Genomic DNA, 19,552 nt, shown 5'->3' on the forward strand with positions numbered 1-19,552 from the left:
AGTGAATGTCTCTCACTCCTCCATTGCTTTTAATGTTATATAGTGTGGGCGGTGTGTGTGACACGCTGAAAACGTAACATGATGCATATGTGATATTCTCAGAGGGGACTGTGAAATCAAAGATTCCCACAATGCTCGTTTCAAACTGTCAATTCCCGAATTCCCTCACGTTAGATTCGTGTTAATAGAAATTAATTTTGACATTCCCAAATTGTGCAACTACAAGACACTCACCCTCTGCTTTTTGAGACCTAACAGCAAAACGACACCCGAGATACTGCTGACATATGCATCGATGTGCAGTTGTGAAAAGCGATCTGTGTTGTGTACCTGTGAAAAGGAGAAGTCTCAGACTGTATTTAGAAACTGTAGGCACTTTCTGTTGTTTTGCAATGTGTCATTCCTATAAGGTATTTGCTTACATCCCCAACAATGTGCTTACTACCCGTAACCCTTCCACGTGCATTTGTGCAGCATCGTAAGAGTGCATCTACATTACAGGTATTACAGGGGGAGCGTTTCCTCCATCCAGCTAGCCCCAGCAAAGGGGAGCCTGCCACCATCCCGCCACCTAGTCCGCAGTCGGCCATGGTGCCTCACAAGTCCATCTCGGGTTCCCCGAAGAATATCTTCCTCTCTTCCTGTTATCAGACCTCTCCAGCCAAATCCCCCCGTCGCCTCAGTTTCAGTGGCATCTTCCGCTCCTCATCTGGCACCAACCCTGCAAGTGTTAAAATATTCTCCCGGGCCCGCAGAGGTAAGCCCAAAAACTGTAGTATTGCTACATACATACAACTGATTCAATATGCTATGACACTGCACCAACACCGAGTCCAGACCTCTGATGCTGATCCTTTTGGAAGCACATAACTCCTCACTACGATGCTCATCTGCATCCGTAATTTCCGGACTATAAACCGTGTCTTTTGTCCAAAGCTTTCAACCCTGCGGGTTATGCAACGATGCGGCTAATTCATGCATTTTTATTCTAACGGCCGCCAGGGGTACTTGAGCACTTGAGCTAAGAGTGAGACAGAGTGAATATATGTGTCGAGGAAGACGCAAGTTTAATACGTCTGTGTAAGCTCTCAGTCCTACAGGAGTGGTCCATCGATGAAAAGGTTTCTTCAGCCGTCATCTGTACTTCTTTGAAGGTGTCGGACGTTTCGCTTCTTATCCAAGAAACTTTGTCAGCAAACTAAATTTTTACTGGTAGTTTAGGCCCTATATATATATATATATATATATATATATATATATATATATATATATATATATATATATATATATATATATATATATATATATATATATATATATATATATATATATATACAGTAAAGTCTCGTTATATCGATATCGGATATAGCGATAGTCCCGGTTATATCGATACTATTTCTATGCACGCACGGAGAAAATTACATGCAAACAGGGTCGGATATATCGATAGTCCCGGTTATATCGATATTTTTTTGGACTCCCTTGAATATCGATATAACGAGACTTTACTGTATATATATAAATATACATACATATATATATATATATAGCGGCTGGATAGCTCAGTTGATAAGGCATCGGTATGGCATATGGGAGACGAGGGTTCGAATCCCACTTGTGGCAGAGAAAATGAGCACAATGACATCATCCAGTGTGGGTCCTTGGGCAAGACCCTTCACGCTAATGCCTACCTCATACAATGATGAGAGACAATAAATGGAATGACATGCCGGCTCAGACGTCGCCCGGCCAAACAAGGTCTGCGTCAGGTGCTGGGTAACCAGAGCACCCTGATGAAAAATGGGCTACTGGAACAAAGCGGAGATGGACGACATGCGATAACATGGCTCTGTTGGAATGCTACTCCTCAAGCAACCCTAGTCAGAGGGGTTACATGCGGAGAATGGGGGCTGAATGGTTACTTCGAAACCCACAGTCACGGTTGACCACGAAACAACTAGTAGCTCAGTGTTCCAATATCCACAAACGGCAATTGCTATCACAACTTGAGATTGATGAGGTACAACACAAATTCCGAGGTACAACACAAATTCCCCAGGCTGGCACATCACAGGAAGAGGTTCAACCAGAGATTGGGAGGCAAGCCCCAATGAATAATGAGATTGGGAAGCCAGCCCAAATAAATGAAATGCTGAGAGAGGCAGCAAATGACCTGAGAGATAAGATCATGGCAAGAATGAAAACTGGGCAACAAAGGCACCGATTACAACGGCTATGTGAAGTACCACCTGAAAGTCTCATGGAAACTGTGAATGCAGCACTGAGAACGATCCCGACCGGAACGATCACGGAAACCAATGAGCTGATATACACCTCAGCATCAGTGATCCTAGACATGCTTGGCTACAAGAGCAACCATGCGAGCCACGAGATTCATTACCCACCATGGAAAAGACGGTTGGAGGCCAAGATCAAGGCGGCTCGGAAAGATGTGAGTCAATTGACGGAGACCCAGAGAGGTGTGAATAAAAGGCCAATACCCAAGAGGTACATGCAGATAACCATACCTGAAGCACTCGAAACTGCCAAACAAAGGCTCCAGGCCTTGGCCAGTCGCCTAAAGAGGTACACGAAAGAGAATGAGGCCAGAAGAATAAACAGGCTGTTCGCAACACAACCTGCGAAAGTGTACGCTCAGTGGCAGGGTTCTAACAGCAGAGCAGACCCTCCAAGGCTGGAAACTGAAAGATACTGGAAAGGCATATGGGAGAAGGAGGTCGCACATAACAGCAGTGCACAATGGCTGGTGACTCTGAAAGAGGACCACAGCAACCTCCCTGAACAGAACCCAGTTACCATCACAGCGGCAGATATACAAGGAAGAGTCTCAGGTATGAAAAACTGGACGGCACCAGGCCCGGATATGGTCCACACCTACTGGCTAAAGAAACTCACAGCTCTCCACGAGCGCCTAGCAGCACAAATGAACCAGCTGCTGATGGATGGGACTCACCCAGGATGGCTAACCGAAGGGCGAACAATCCTGATCATGAAGGATTCCTCAAAGGGTGCAGTTCCTTCCAACTATCGGCCAATAACCTGTCTCTCCACAACATGGAAGCTCATGTCAGGCATCATTGCGGCTAGATAAGTGGACACATGGATCAATACATGAGCAAAGCACAGAAAGGCATTAGTAGAGATACTAGAGGTGCCAAAAACATTCAACCCTGCTGCTGGTTGACAGAACAGTCGCTGCACAGACAGTCGCAAGGTCCCGACATACCAACCTGTGCACAGCCTGGATTGATTACAAGAAAGCATATGACTCGATGCCACACACATGGATCAATGAATGCTTGGAGTTGTATAAGGTCAACAGGACCCTGAGAGCCTTCGTTGCAAACTCGATGAGGATGTGGAAAACCACACTTGAAGCCAATGGCAAGCCACTAACGCAAGTGTCCATCAAATGTGGCATATACCAAGGTGATGCACTCTCCCCACTGCTGTTCTGCATAGGACTGAACCCCCTCAGCCAGATAATCGCCAAGACAGGCTATGGATACCGCCTCAGAAATGGAGCTACGATCAGTCACCTCCTCTACACGGATGACATCAAGCTGTATGCTAAGAGCGAAAGGGACATAGACTCCCTGATCCACACAACCAGGATCTACAGCAGTGATATCGGAATGTCATTCGGGCTGGAGAAATGTAGTCGGATGGTGACTAAGAGGGGCAAGGTAATCCACGCTGAAGGGGTCTCACTCACTGAAGGAACAATAGCAGACATTGAAAACAGCTACAAGTACCTCGGTATACCACAGGCCAATGGCAACCTCGAATTAGCAACAAGGAAAGCGGCTACGACCAAATACCTCCAGCGGGTGAGGCAAGTCCTCAGAAGCCAGCTCAATAGCAAGAACAAGACCCGGGCAATAAACAGCTATGCCCTGCCAGTGATCAGATACCCTGCAGGAATAATAAGGTGGCCAAAGGAAGAGATTCAGACCACGGATGTTAAGACCCGAAAACTCCTCACCATGCACGGAGGGTTCCATCCCAAGTCCAGCACCCTGAGACTGTACACAAGCCGTAAGGAAGGAGGCCGGGGACTAGTGAGTGTGAGAGCCACTGTCCAGGATGAAACATCCAAGCTCCATGAATACATCAAAGAGAAGGCTCCAACGGATGATGTACTCAGAGAATGTCTCAGTCAATGGGGAACAGAGGATGAGGTGCTGGAAGAGGGACAATCATGGGAGGAAAAGCCCCTACACGGGATGTACCACCGAACCATAGCAGAAGTGGCTGATCTCAAGAAGTCTTATCAGTGGCTAGAGAGGGCTGGCCTAAAGGACAGCACAGAGGCACTCATCCTGGCTGCCCAAGAGCAGGCCCTGAACACCAGAGCCATAGAGGCAGGGATATACCACACCAGACAAGACCCAAGGTGTAGGTTGTGCAAAGAGGCACCTGAGACAATCCAACACGTAACTGCAGGGTGTAAGATGCTGGCAGGGAAAGCCTACATGGAGCGCCATAACCAGATGGCTGGCATAGTCAACCGAAACATCTGTGCGGAGTATGGACTGGAAACCCCAAGGTCAAAATGGGAAACACCTCTCAAGGTGGTGGAGAATGACCGAGCAAAAATCCTGTGGGACTTCCAGATACAGACTGACAAGATGGTAATGGCCAACCAACCAGATATCATGGTCATAGATAAAGGGGAAAGGAAAGCCGTTGTCGTGGATGTAGCGGTCCCGAGTGATGGGAACATCAGAAAGAAGGAACATGAGAAAATCGAGAAATACCAAGGGCTCAGAGAGGAGCTGGAGAGAGCCTGGAAGGTAAAGGTGACAGTCGTGCCTGTGGTGGTCGGAGCACTTGGGGCAGTGACCCCCAAACTCGACGAGTGGTTGCAACAGATCCCGGGAACAACATCGGATATCTCGGTCCAGAAAAGCGCAGTGCTGGGAACAGCACGGATACTGCGCAGAACCCTCAAGCTTCCTGGCCTCTGGTAGAGGACCCGAGCTGAAATGGGGACAGACACCACCCATGGTGGGTGAGACGAGGATTTTTTTATATATATATATATATATATATATATATACTGTCCAGACATGGCGGTGCCAGACTCTGCTATGAAAGGTCCCTGTCTCAGGTTGGGGGGAACAGATGACGACTTCCTGCGGCTCCACTGATTGTTCCTATTGTCTGACTAACGACTGGCCTGATTGACCCACATCCTCCGGGATCACCTCATCAGTAGTACTAATCCTATGTTGCCTGAGTAGGCTGTTGTACAAACGATCCAAATTGAACCTCACCCCACCATATCGGTTTAATGGAGGATTTAGCTGTTTTATGAAACTCAAATGGGGTACCATTCTAGGCCTTCTAGAAGGCCTAGAAGGCCTTGGTACCCCATTTGAGTTGCCAACTCAAAATTTAATTGGTCACAGCAACAGTTTGATCGACACATTTGGCCCGCAGAACTGATTGTGAAGGCATTCAGGTCGATTTCTTACCCTGATAAATGATGGCTAAGATCTGATTGCTTAAAGGAGAACCGACGTCACTTTTATGTTTTATAGCATCTAAAGGAGTTATCAGAACCCTACAGCATAGGGCTAAACTAATACCAACTACACTGTATAACCCAACAAGTTGAAAGTACTCAAATTTTTTTATGGCAACTGATTACGTCAAATTTTTTGAGTACAGTTTACTCAAAAGTTTTGAGTAACCTGTACAGGTTACTCAAAACAGGTTACAGGTTACTCAAAACTTTTGAGTAAACTGTACTCAAAAATTTGGACGTAATCAGTTGCCATAAAAAATTTGAGTACTTTCAACTTGTTGGGTTTTACAGTGTAGCATTGAAGGTAGAGAAAAGGAGTCAAAACATATCAGGCGAGCACTCACTAACTGTGGGTACCCTCAGTGGTCATTCAACAAATGTCAGAAAGAAAGAATAAGGAATGAAACCAATAATTCTCAAGATACAAAAAGGAGAGGAGTAGAGGTACCTGACATTGCAGGAGTTTCTGAAAAATTACAAAGAGTCCTTTGGCAACATAAAATTCCTACTTATTTCAAACCGATAAACACGTTAAGGCAAAAAATTAGTGCATCCAAAAGATAGGCTACCAAATGAAAAACAAAGTAATGTAGTTTATTCCATACATTGTAAGAATGAAAATTGTAAAGAGCAGTACATTGGGGAGACTCAACAAATTCTCCAAAAAAGACTTTATCAACATCGCAGGGATAATACAAGTGGGCCTCAATCGGCAGTACATTTGCACCTAAAAGCTAGCAACCACTCATTTGATGACAATGAGGTTAAAATCTTAGCGAAAGAACATAGATGGTTTGAAAGGGGGGTAAAAGAAGCGATTCTTATAAAACAACAAAATCCTTCATTAAACCGGTCTGGTGGGGTGAGGTTCAATTTGGATCATTCATACAATAGCCTGCTTAGGCAAAACAGGTTAAGCAACATTCGTAATGCTGATGAGGTGATACCGATGGGAGTGGGGGAAATGGGCCAGTCGTTAGTCAGGAATGTAGGAACAATCAGTGGGGCCACAGGGAGTGGTCCTCTGCTCCCCCCAACCTGAGAGTAGGGACCTATCATAGCTGTGTCCGGCGCCGCCATGGCTGGACATTAGGGATATATAAATAGGGCCGATACGATAGTTTGCTGACGAAGCCTCTTGGATAGGAGGCGAAACGTCCGAAACCTTCAAATTTGTACAGATGACGGCTGACGAAACCTTCTCATCGATATAGCATCTAAAATACCCAAAACACGCAGTATGATATTTTTAGTCAAATGCAAAACACCAATAAAAATGACTTAAAGTGTCCAAAATCTGCAAAAAATTGAGCTGCGAATTGGGCATTTTCAGAAAGTCCCGCCCCCAGTTCGTGATGTCACGCCAAGACGTCTTGCATTGCTAGTGAATCAAAACAATGGCTTCAGATTCGGAGAATATGCTTTCTTGTTCCACATCCAGTGATGAATATGATTCAAATAGTTCTGAAGAGGAAAGCATACATGTTTGCAATCGATTAAATAATTTATTCCGTGCCATTTTGAGGCAACAATGGGGGAAAATCTCTCACCCAAAAAAAAAGAGGCACAAAATGGTGACCTCCTGTGGCCACCTCCGTTTCCACGGGCTGATAAATTCCTTATATGGCGCTTGGACGCCCTCTTCTGGCCTTCTGGCAGCTTTTGGGTGCAACATGAGGTCCCCAGACCAAACAAGTACAGCAAAATACATTGACGCGATGGAAGGACCGCGACAATGCGTCTTTTTTACGGTAAAGGGCGGTCCTTTAGTGACGTCACGTCCGGACTCGTCACCAACTAAAAAACAAGAATATTCAGTGTGAGTCTTAAAACGTAAAATATAGCTACATGCGGTGAAATCTTTGTAAAATACGCTCAGTAGAAGTCATTTGAAGCCATTTTACAAATTATGGACACAACTTGTCCGGAGACGTCGGTTGTCCTTTAAATGGTTAGATGCTTCAATATGAAAACACACGTCTGAAAGCAGTGCAACAGCGGAAAGGTAATGAAAGAAGGCTGGAATTGGAATTATTTAATAAGAATTCATGGACAACATATAATGAACATCAGTCAATGATTCAAATATTTTAAGCCAGCAGAGGTTGCCTTGCAGGCCCTGACTGACCAGTATAGAATCGGCTAGCTTGCATGCACCTAATGTTGGCACTTGACGCATTGTTTATATTTATCTCCACACACTGCATTTCTGATTCCCAACATAATGTAAACATGGTTGCATGGCAAAAATAAAAACAAACACCCACTGCTTTTTTGTAATTTATTATTTTATGTTAGCACAGTCTTGAGGTGTTCTAATCAAGTGACCGCTTGTGCCGTGTGAAATGTTTCCTCCGTCAACAAGGAAATAGAAACATTTTGTTTGTCTTTTTTTTAAATGTAATATTTTTTTAACTTCCCGTCAGTCTGAATTGTTGGATGGCGCGACAAGTTTGACATTCCATTGGCAGGCACAACATCAAAATATAAGCTGTCTAGCTGGTTAGCTGTTGGCTATCTGGCTATCTATTAGGTATTTATTTGCTATCCATTAGCTAGCTTTCTAAATGTAGCCACAAGGGGGCACAAGCCAGTGTCTTATTGTGCCGGTCCCAAGCCCGGATAAATACAGAGGGTTGTGTCAGGAAGGGCATCCGACGTAAAAATTCTTGCCAAAACAAATATGCGAATCAAACCTCTGAATCCCGTACCGGATCGGTCGAGGCTCGGGTTAACAACGGCCGCCATTGGTACTGTTGACCTTCAGGGTGCCAGTGGAAAATGTACTACTGTTGGTCGAAGAAGGAGAGGAGGGAGGTGTGCCCGGAGGAAATGAGAGAAATGGAACGCCAAGAGTATAGAACTAAGAGTAGGAACTTTGGATGTAGGAACAATGACAGGTAAAGGTAGAGAGCTGGTTGACATGATGCAGAGAAGGAAGGTAGACATACTGTGCGTCCAGGAGACCAGGTGGAAAGGGAGCAAGGCTAGAAGCTTAGGGTCAGGGTTTAAGTTGTTCTATCATGGTGAAGACAGAAAGAGAAATGGAGTTGGGGTTATGTTAAAAGAGGAGTTTGTTAGGAATGTCTTAGAAGTAAAAAGAGTATCAGATAGAATGATGAGTCTGAAGCTAGAAATTGAAGGTGTGATGTTCAATGTTGTTTGTGGGTATGCCCCACAAGTAGGATGCGAGCTGTCGGAGAAGGAGAAATTTTGGTTGGACTTTGATGAAGTCATACAGAACATCCCGAGAAGTGAGAGGGTTGTAATTGGTGGAGACTTCAATGGACATGTTGGCGCAGGAAACAAAGATGATGAGGAGGTGATGGGTAGGTTTGGACTCCAGATGAGGAACGCTGAAGGACAGATGGTGGTTGACTTTGCTAAGAGAATGGAAATGGCTATTGTGAATACTTTCTTTCAGAAGAGACAGGAACATAGGGTGACCTATAAGAGTGGAGGCAGAAGTACACAGGTAGACTACATTTTGTGTCAACGGCGCCATCTAAAGGAAATCATTGACTGCAAAGTAGTGCTTGGTGAGAGTGTAGCCAGACAGCATAGGTTGGTGGTGTGTAGGATGACGCTGGCAGTGAGGAAGATGAAGAAACCAAAGGCTGAAGTGAGGACAAAATGGTGGATGTTGAAAAAGGAAGAGTGTTGCATGATATTTAGGAAGGAGGTAAGACAAGCACTGGGTGGGCAAGCGGTCCTTCCAGATGACTGGCAAACTACAGCAAACATAATCAGAGACACGGGTCGGAAAGTACTTGGTGTATCGAGTGGAAGAAAGGTAGATAAGGAGACTTGGTGGTGGAACGAGGAGGTGCAGGAGTGTATACAGAGAAAGAGTATACAGACGTACAGAGAAAGAGGTTAGCAAAGAAGAAGTGGGACACTGAGAGGACGGACGAGAGTAGACAGCAGTACAAGGAGATGCAGCGCATGGTTAAAGACAAGGTGGCAAAGGCCAAACAAGAGGCCTATGATGACTTGTATGCTCGGCTGGACAGCAAGGAAGGCGAGACTGATCTTTACAGGCTGGCGAGACAGAGAGACAAAGATGGTAAGGACCTGCAGCAGGGGGGCACTGAAGAGGATGAAGGTGGGAAAGGCACTCGGGCCTGCTGATTTACCAATCGAGGTATGGACGTGTCTTGGAGAGGTGGCGGTGGTGTTCTTGACTGGGTTATTCAACAAGATCTTAGATGGTGAACAGATGCCTGAAGAATGGAGACGAAGTGTACTCGTGCCCATTTTTAAGAACAAAGGAGATGTGCAGAGTTGTACTAATTACAGAGGAATAAAGTTGATGAGCCATACAATGAAACTCTGGGAAAGAGTAGTTGAAGCTAGACTAAGAGCAGAAGTGAACATTTGTGAGCAGCAGTATGGCTTCATGCCAAAAAAGACTACGACAGATGCAGTGTTTGCTTTAAGAATGCTGATAGAGAAGTACAGAGAAGGTCAGAAGGAATTGCATTGTGTCTTTGTAGATCTGGAGAAAGCGTATGACAGGGTGCCCAGAGAAGAGCTGTGGCATTGCATGAGGAAGTCTGGAGTGACGGAAAAGTATGTCAGAGCGGTGCAAGACATGTATCATGACTGTAAGACAGTTGTGAGGTGCTGTCGGTATGACGGAGGAATTCAAGGTGGAGGTGGGACTCCACCAGGGGTCAGCTCTGAGCCCCTTCTTGTTTGCTATGGTGATGGACAGGCTGACAGACGATGTTAGACAAGAATCTCCTTGGACCATGATGTTTGCAGATGACATTGTGATCTGTAACGAGAACAGGGAACAGGTGGCGGAGAAACTAGAGATGTGGAGATATGCCCTGGAAAGGAGAGGAATGAAGATCAGTCGCAGCAATACGGAATATATGTGTGTGAATGAGAGGGATCCAAGTGCAAGCGTGATGCTACAGGGAGAAGAGATAAAGAAGGTGGAGGATTTTAAGTACTTGGGGTCAACTGTCCAGACCAATGGAGAGTGTGGAAAAGAGGTGAAGAAGCATGTCCAGGCAGGCTGGAGCGGCTGGAGAAAAATGTCAGGTGTGATGTGTGATAGAAGGGTTTCAGCGAGGATGAAAGGAAAAGTGTATAAAACCGTGGTCAGACCAGCCATGATGTTTGGACTGGAGACAATGCCACTGAAGAAAAGACAGGAAGCAGAGCTGGAGGTAGCAGAGATGAAGATGTTGAGGTTTTCTTTGGGAGTGACCAGGTTGGATAAGATCAGGAATGAGTACATTAGAGGGACAACTCATGTTAGAGGCTTTGCAGAGAAAGTCAGAGAGGCCAGACTGAGATGGTTTGGACATGTCCAGAGGAGAGACAGTGACTATATCGGAAAAAGGATGCTGAGTCTTGAACTGCCAGGCAGGAGACCGAGAGGAAGACCGAAGAGGAGGTTTATGGATGTGGTCAAAGAGGACATGAAGGTAGCTGGTGTGAGAGAAGAGGATGCACAAAACCGGGTTCGATGGAGGACACTGATTCGATGTGGCGACCCCTGGGGGGAAAAGCCGAAAGGAAAAGAAGAAGAAGATTAGCTAGCTTTCTAGCTTTCTATCTGAGTTACTTCGGGGTTGAGTGAACGCTGGGGCATGTGGCTGCCACTGCTCACCCACAGAGAAACTTTATCCTGTGACTGCAAAGTGACCTTGAGAGTTTTGAAAGGCACTTATAAATAAAATGTATGATGATGATAATGATTTGATCACAGCCACTATTTGAAAACATTAGTCATCTCATAGTGACTGGAAGACGTCTCCAAGCACTGGTTTGCTTACGTTAATACGTGTCTACTTTACAATTCTGAGGTTGTGGGTACAAATCTTGGCTTCATATGTGTTTTTAGTTACGTTCCCCATGCTTACGCGAATTTCTCCTGTTGCCCTGGCTTTCTCCCCACATTCCAAAACATTCATTAGTTACGTTGATGCAGAGTCGCTCTGAGGCAGAAGTGAATTGAATGCTTTGAATGTTATTTTTTGTGGATAGTTATGCCTGGGAGATCCCATGTAAAAAGTATTTTATCCATCCATTTTCTCGACCGCTTTATCCTGACTAGGGTCGCAGGAGGTGGTGGAAACTCTCCCAGCCATCTTCGGGCACTAGGCGGGGGACACCCTAAATTGGTTGCCAGCCAATTGCAGGGCAAACCGACAGAAACAACCATTCGCTCTTACACTCACACCTAGGGACAATTTGGGGTTTTCAATCAACCTGCCATGCATATTTGGGAATGTGGGAGGAAACCGGAGGACCCGGAGTAATCCCACGCAGGCACGGGGAGAACATGCAAACTCCACAAAGGGAGGCCAGCCGGGCCAGAGTTCAAAACTCTCAAGGTCACTTTACAGTCATAGGATAAGTTTTTCTGTGGGTGAGCAGCGGCAGCCATACGCGCCAGCATTCACTCAACCCGGAATTTTGCCTTGATATTGTTAAAAATGGTAAAACATTTTTGTGCCAATAATTCTAGAGGACATTGTGTGTGCGTGTCTAAAAAATAAACACATAACCAAAAACAAATACTGACATATGATTGAATATCAGACGTCCTTGTTGAAGTACTGACCCAATTTGCTCTTGCGTGGCGGGACATGCTTTTCGATTTCTTATATTGACCACAAGGGTGCGTTGTAAGCTAAAATTATTATCGATTTATATAGACAAGCTCTTCCACTTTCATCGGTATTATTCAGATCAACAAATGACAGACTATTTACGTTGATAGTGTGATCAAAAATATTTTTTCTAAATAAGATGATCTTGGCCTTTTTGAGACTCTGGCATCCCACTGAAGCCAACAGTCAGTCTTTCTGGCCTTATCTGGAAGTGAGCAGGCTTTCCTCGTCGCTCCTGCTCTCTCCAGTCCTTCCCGTTTCTCCCCTCCCCCCTCTTTCTCACTCTATGTTGCTATAGTGTGCTGCTTGTTGTCAGTAAATAAAGGAACTGTGCATTTTTTTACTTTCCAAAAAAACATAACATGGACCTTTCAAGGGCAGTGCATAGTGTATAAGCCACGACGATAAAAGGAAGCCAGTACAAAAATGCAAGTTCGTAACCCTTTCATGCATACTGTCATTTCATAACATGATAAGATGTCCACTGTAGTAACTGCTGTCCCTGAAATGGTTAAATTATTATCCACTGGTTCTGCACCGTAGACTCTAGGTTTAGTACAGCTCCCTCTCAGTTATGAGGTTTGATGCTTAAATCTTAGGTATGGCCCTTAAAGGGCAACCGACGTCACTTTTTTGTTTTTTAACTGACATCAGAAAAACGTTTTATAGCGTCTAAAATACGCAAAACACACAGTATGATATTTTTAGTCAAATGCAAAACACCAATAAAAATGACTTAAAGTGTCCAAAATCTGCAAAAAATTGAGCTGCGAATTGGGCATTTTCAGAAAGTCCCGCCCCCAGTTCGTGACGTCACGCCAAGACGTCTAGCATTGCTAGGGAATCAAAACAATTCCTTCAGATTCGGAGAACATGCTTTCTTGTTACACATCCAGTTATAAATATGATTCAAATAGTTCTGAAGAGGAAAGCACACATGTTTGCAATCGATTAAAGAATTATATGTGCCATTTTGAGGCAACAATGGGGGAAAATCTCTTTTTCCCCCATTTTCTTTTCGGTCAGGGGGCGGTCCTTTCATGACGTTACGTACGGACTTGTCACCAACTCAAAAACAAGACTTCCTGAATATTCAGAGCGAGTCTTAAGACGTATAATATAGCTATATGCGGTGCAATCTTATTAAAATACGCCCAGTAGAAGTCATTTGAAGCCATTTTACAAATTATGGACACAACTTGTCCGGAGACGTCAGTTGTCCTTTAAGTATTCTAATTTGGGTCTCTCTCTCTCTCTCTCTCGCTCTCTGTCTGTCTCTCTTTCTCTGTCTCTCTTTCTCTGTCTCTCTTTCTCTGTCTCTCTTTCTTTATCTATCTATCTATCTATCTATCTATCTATCTATCTATCTATCTATCTATCTATCTATCTATCTATCTATCTATCTATCTATCTATCTATCTATCTATCTATCTATCGCTCCTTCTCTATCTATCTATCTATCTATCTATCTATCTATCTATCTATCTATCTATCTATCTATCTATCTATCTATCTATCTATCTATCTATCTATCTATCTATCTATCTATCTAACTTTCTATCTGTCTATCTTGTCTATCTGTCTATCTGTCTATCTAGTCTATCTGTCTGACTCTCTCTCTCTCTCTCTCTCTCTCTCTCTCTCTCTCTCTCTCTCTCTCTCTCTCTCTCTTTCTCTATCTCTCTCTTTCTCTATCTCTACCCTCTCTATCCCTCTACCTCTCTCTATCTCTACCTCTAAATCTCTATCTCTCTATCTCTCTCTCTATCTCTATTTATCTCTATCTCTATTTCCATCTCTTTATCTCTATCTCTCTCTCTTTATCTCTCTCTTTATCTCTATCTCTCTATCTCTAAATCTATCTCCCTATCTCTCTCTATCTCTACCTCTACCCTCTCTATCTCTACCTCTACCTCTAAATGTCTCTCTCTATCTCTATTTATCTCTATCTCTATTTCCATCTCTTTATCTCTATCTCTCTCTCTTTATCTCTCTCTTTATCTCTATCTCTCTATCTCTAAATCTATCTCCCTATCTCTCTCTATCTCTACCTCTACCCTCTCTATCTCTACCTCTACCTCTAAATGTCTCTCTCTATCTCTTTTTATCTCTATCTCTATTTCTATCTCTCTCTCTCTCTCACTCTCTCTCGATCTCTCTATCTCTCTATCTCTCTATCTCTCTACCTCTATCTCTACCTCTACCCTCTCTCTCTCTACCTCTCTCTATCTCTATCTCTATCTCTAGATCTCTCTTTCTATCTCTCTTTCTATCTGTCTTTCTCTCTCTATCTATCTTTACATCTCTCTCTATATCTCTCTCACTACTGACGATTCTTGTAAATATGGGTTGTTGCAATATATCTAAATGCATCTCTTGATTCTGCACTATGTACAGTCTTGTTTATAGAACGGTTTTTGCACATCTACATTTGCACAGTATACAGTTGACATTTTTATTTTGTTATGCTTAGAATATCTTGTTTTCTATCCTTTCACTCCCACCCCAACCCCATCCCTCTTCAATTGCTGCTGTGGACTGCAAATTTCCCCATTGCGGGACGAATAAAGGTATTCTGATTCTGATTCTGATTCTGATTCTGATGGCACACTACAGACGATGTGTGTCATCTACGATGTCCCAAATTCACAACCTCCCATCCCTGAGGCACAGCTCCCACACCACTCTCAACATCAAGGCTAATGTCATGTGAGGACCATCCATTGGCACAAATGGACAGAATAACATCACGTCCAGTGTTTCATGATTCTCCTCATGGGTGAGAAAAATTCAGAAGACACATATACAGTAGATAAACTACCAAATACTATAGCACTGTGCTGGTGACCGCGGATATATTATAAAATCTGGCCTAGTGTATCCTTATTTGACATTGATACCCCTAGAAATTGTTTCCTTTTAACCAGCTTGTTGGTGGTGAAGTCCAACTGTAGTGAACAGAATTAAGGTGCTGTTGGAGAATAATAATTTATCATGTTTAAAAGTGCCGTGCTTTGCTGACCAACTAAACAACGGGCCTACAGTCAAAAGTGCAGATGGCCACAGTAAATCTAAGTGAAACAGACACGGCAAGGTGAACTGTCGTCTCCATCTAGATTCTAGAAGGTCCGGCCTTGCACAGAATTTAGGGCTTTAGATACTCCTTTTTCACCAAAGTTATTTACGGCTTAAACATCCTGCACAAGCGCCAGATTACAAACTTATCAGTTCTTGGAAAAGACAACCAATTAAAATGTCTTATGTTTTACTGCTTGCAGCTGTTGGTGCTCAGAACGCCCAGAGGCGTGGTATTATAATCAAGAAAACTATGTTTACTAATATATCACTGTAATTTACATAGACAGTAAAGTCTCGTTATATCGATATTCAAGGGAGTCCGAAAAAAATATCGATATAACCGGGACCATCGATATATCCGACCCTGTTTGCATGTAATTTTCTCCGTGCGTGCATAGAAATAGTATCGATATAACCGGGACTATCGATATATCCGATATCGATATAACGAGACTTTACTGTACTCTCACTAAATAGCTTGGCAGAGGGGCGCAGAATTCAGACGTATGTCATCTGATGACTGCGTCTCCTGCCGGCAGTGGGGACAATCTTTCTGGTTCTGAGTCTCTGTCCACGGTGTCTGACTGTCATATCTCTGACAGGTGCCCAACAGTAATTGCTTGGACGTCTGCCTCACAGTCTCATTGTCCCGTGTTCGAATCTCACCTCTCTCTGACCTTCTTGAGTGGATCTTGCGTGTTTACCCCCTGTGCTTTCGTGATTTTTTTCAGGTGTCCTTTGGCCTCCTATGCCACATTCCAAAATCATATATAGCTTTGCTCTCAATTTTCCACAGATGTGAATACTTGTTTGTGTCTCTATCTGCAGTGTGATTGATTGGCAACAAGACGAAAGTGTTTGCCGCCTCTTGCCCGAAATCTATTGAGAGATACGGTTTGGGATGGAAGAGGGCCAATACCAGTATTATTTTAATGGCACGGGTTCTCACACTTTTTCAGCATGGGAAAAGTAGCTTTTGAAATGACCAAGTCAAAATGATCTACCCATTATATTTATTGAGAAATATATTGAGGATTCTTGCAATTTATGTTGATGTATAACCACATATGTTGCACAACACAACATAATTATGTACATTGTTTGCCATTACCTGAGTTCACTCTGATAACTGGCAGACGACACAAACGCACTTTGAAAATGTCATCGTGAAAAAAAAGTCCTACTCCCATTCTGAATGAAAGTGCTACTTTTTTCTTCTTACCTGGTCCAGCTCCCCCAAACATTTGTATACCCTAGCTTATGTTTAAGAGGGGAACGAGCGATAAATTAGGGTGTAACTAATGACTTGCTTGTTAAATTTGCAACGATCAGGGACATTGTTTGAGCACGCACAGTGTACAGTACTGTACCTAATAAGATGTCATCTGATTGGTTGTCTGGTGTATCAATCAAGTGAAGGGATGGCTGATAGGGTGACGTCTAGTTCTTTTCAAAACAATAGCGTTAGTTTTTGACAATGTCACATCAACTTGTCGTGCGATCTACAAATAGTACCTTGGAGATCAACTGGTTGCTCGCGATCGATCTATTGAGAACCCCTGCTTTATGGTATCAGTTACTCATCGAGTTTGCCGATACCAGCCACTGATAGTTTGGCAAAAAAAAACATTGAGAAATCATCTTGTTCAATACTTGCCACTCTATTGTTTGACACATTGGCATCAGAAATACATATACTTATTTTGTTCACATATTTTGTCATTGTGTTAAATGGCACACATCAATGTTGGTGAGTACCGTATTTTCCATTGTATAAGGCACACCTGAGAATAAGGAGCACACACTATGAATGGTGTATTTTCAAACCTTTTCCATATATAAGGTACGTCATCAATGAATGAAAAAAGTTTTCTAAATATAATCCATAAATATATTAAAGTTTTCCAAATTATATTGGTCTGGAGTGATATGAGGTGCAAGTGGCGGCGGCAAATGCTAAGGCAAATGCTGCCCCCTCGTTGAAGGGAAAAACATTGCCAGAGGTCTGACCAGCGCTTTATCGGAAAAAGCAAGAAAAAGCAAAATCTGATCAAATTCAGGAATGCGTCTCCATACCGTATTTTCAATTCCCAAATAAATTTGTGAATGGCAGTGAGTGAGTTACCGTATTTTCCGGTGTGGAAGGCGCGCCGGAGTATCAGGCGCACCCCCAATGAATAGTGTATTTTTGAACTTTTGCCAGATCTAAGGTGCACCGGACTATAAGGCGCATCCTTCAATGAATGAAGAAAGTTTTCCAAATATAATATACAAATGTAGAAAATGTTGCCAAATATTAGGCCCGCCACATTATAAGTTGCGACAGTAGAGGCTGGGCTTATGCACTACTTCTTCTACAAGGGGAAATTGAGTCGGTGACTCGTGACAGTAGTTGGGAGACCTATTGTGGCTCAATATTACATATAAGGCCCGTCTGCGTATAAGGCACAGGTTCATCTTTTGAAGAAAATCAAGGCTTCTGGTTGCACCTTATACACCACAAAATACGGTACTCAAAGAGTGAGATCTTATATACTGACAAATGCAGTGTTGAACATCTCTAAAAAGTTCCAGTTCACTCTTGACACTAATGAGGACACACACTTTAGAAAATAGAAGGACGGTGCTGGTAGCCTTTTGTGACATTAATTGAAGTCATAACCACCATCATCGGTCATCTGCACAGAATAGACCAGCTGACTGCACACTGGAAACCCTCCACCGCTCCCAACCCACCCCCATGCTGTCATCTGACGGAGGCTGTTAAAGGTCTCCCCCCAAAATAAGAACAAGTTTAGTGACAGCTGACAGCACGAATATCCGCAGCAGCAGCTCTCAGCCACATGCGTTATTGTTCTTCCTCTGCACTTTGCAAGGAGCTTTTCAAGAAGCAGCTTGCGTCAATCATTGGTTAAGTTTACTCTCCTTGTGGTGGGAGGTGCAGTGTCAGGAGGGGGGCACAAACGGTGACCAATCGGCGTCATTTGCCCTGGCAGGCTGGCTCCCCGCCCCCCTGTGGATGCTATATAAAAAGAGACGCGACCCACAGCTGCACCTGACAATTTACAACTCTAATGCGGCTGATAGTTGTGACAGTCCCAGGGGCAGGCGTAAACATCACCGGGGAGGACAAGTTTTGACAGCAAAAACTACAGCTCAATTACTTGTCATGTCCGGCTTCATGTATTGTGGATTCTATATGCATGGATGTGCAAGATTAACATTTAGAGGGGCTTTGCGGCTTCTGCCTTAAACTTGGCGGTCCTGTCTAATCGCTGCATCTAATTTAAAGGAAAAGTCCACCATGTCCTCCCCCTGAAGGACAAACAGCTTGTGACCAAGGCGAGTGAGCCTGTTTGTTGTGTCGCTGGGTCATAATGCGCTGAGCCCGCGACCATCCGCTGCGCTCTATGAAGAGGTTTGGCAGCCTGAGGAGGAGCAAGAAACGCAAGGAGCAAGATGGGCTCGGACGGAGGCAGCAGTCCGAAGCGTCCTGCTTGTCGGGTAACGCGCGCCGTTGCATGCAGTTATTTTTATTCACTCTGTAGTTTATCTGGTGATGCTATTGGGGCAATGATCACTCCAAGTGTTTTCCATCCACTTTTGAGCTGGTGTGAGTGAAGTAGTGATTCAAATCTCATTCCAAAAAACAGTGATATTTGGTTCACTGCAAACTCTAAATGGTCCACAATAGTGAGTTTGGATGATTGTCTTTCCGTGCCCTGTGACTTGCCATCCGTCCAAGGTGAATGTCGAGGCCCTTTTTGCAATGCGACCCCGATATTTATATACAGTCTATCTGGATGGATAGGTGTAGACTGATTTATGTATACATATATAAAAACATAAATAAATAAACACATGCACATACATGTGCATACATACATACATTTGGTGGGGTGAGGTTCAATTTGGATCGTTCGTATACTGTTGAGGTGATACCGGTCGAAGTGGGGCAATCAGGCCAGTCGTTAGTCAGAACGATAGGAACTATCAGTGGAGCAGCTGCAGGGAGTAGTCCTCTGCTCCCCCCAACCTGAGAGCAGGGACCTATCATAGCAGAGTGCGGCACCGCCAGGTGTGGACAGTAGGGATATATATATATATATATATATATATATATATATATATATATATATATATATATATATATATATATATATATATATATATATATATATATAGTAAAGTCTCGTTATATCGATATTCAAGGGAGTCCGAAAAAATATCGATATAACCGGGACTATCGATATATCCGATCCTGTGCCGAACTGCATTAAACAAAAGC

At 43.7% G+C, this 19,552-nt stretch overlaps 1 protein-coding gene across 3 annotated transcripts in view; it reads left to right on the plus strand.

The window, feature by feature from the left end:
* Positions 1 to 19,552, plus strand: part of LOC148891797 (5'-AMP-activated protein kinase subunit gamma-1-like) — a 55,210-nt gene that overhangs the window by 7,953 nt on the left and 27,705 nt on the right. For 2 of the 3 annotated variants that reach the window (XM_089007720.1, XM_089007719.1), the window contains one exon: positions 502 to 757. In XM_089007720.1, coding sequence (XP_088863846.1) covers positions 502 to 757 — 256 coding nt within the window. Of the gene's footprint in view, positions 1 to 501; positions 758 to 18,311; positions 18,769 to 19,552 lie in introns of those variants that run through there. The other variant, XM_089007722.1, reaches the window with a different exon arrangement.

The sequence above is a fragment of the Hippocampus bargibanti genome, linkage group LG11 (genome assembly GCF_051943395.1).
Source record: "Hippocampus bargibanti isolate YZ-2025 linkage group LG11, ASM5194339v1, whole genome shotgun sequence".
Classification (NCBI taxonomy): domain Eukaryota; kingdom Metazoa; phylum Chordata; class Actinopteri; order Syngnathiformes; family Syngnathidae; genus Hippocampus; species Hippocampus bargibanti.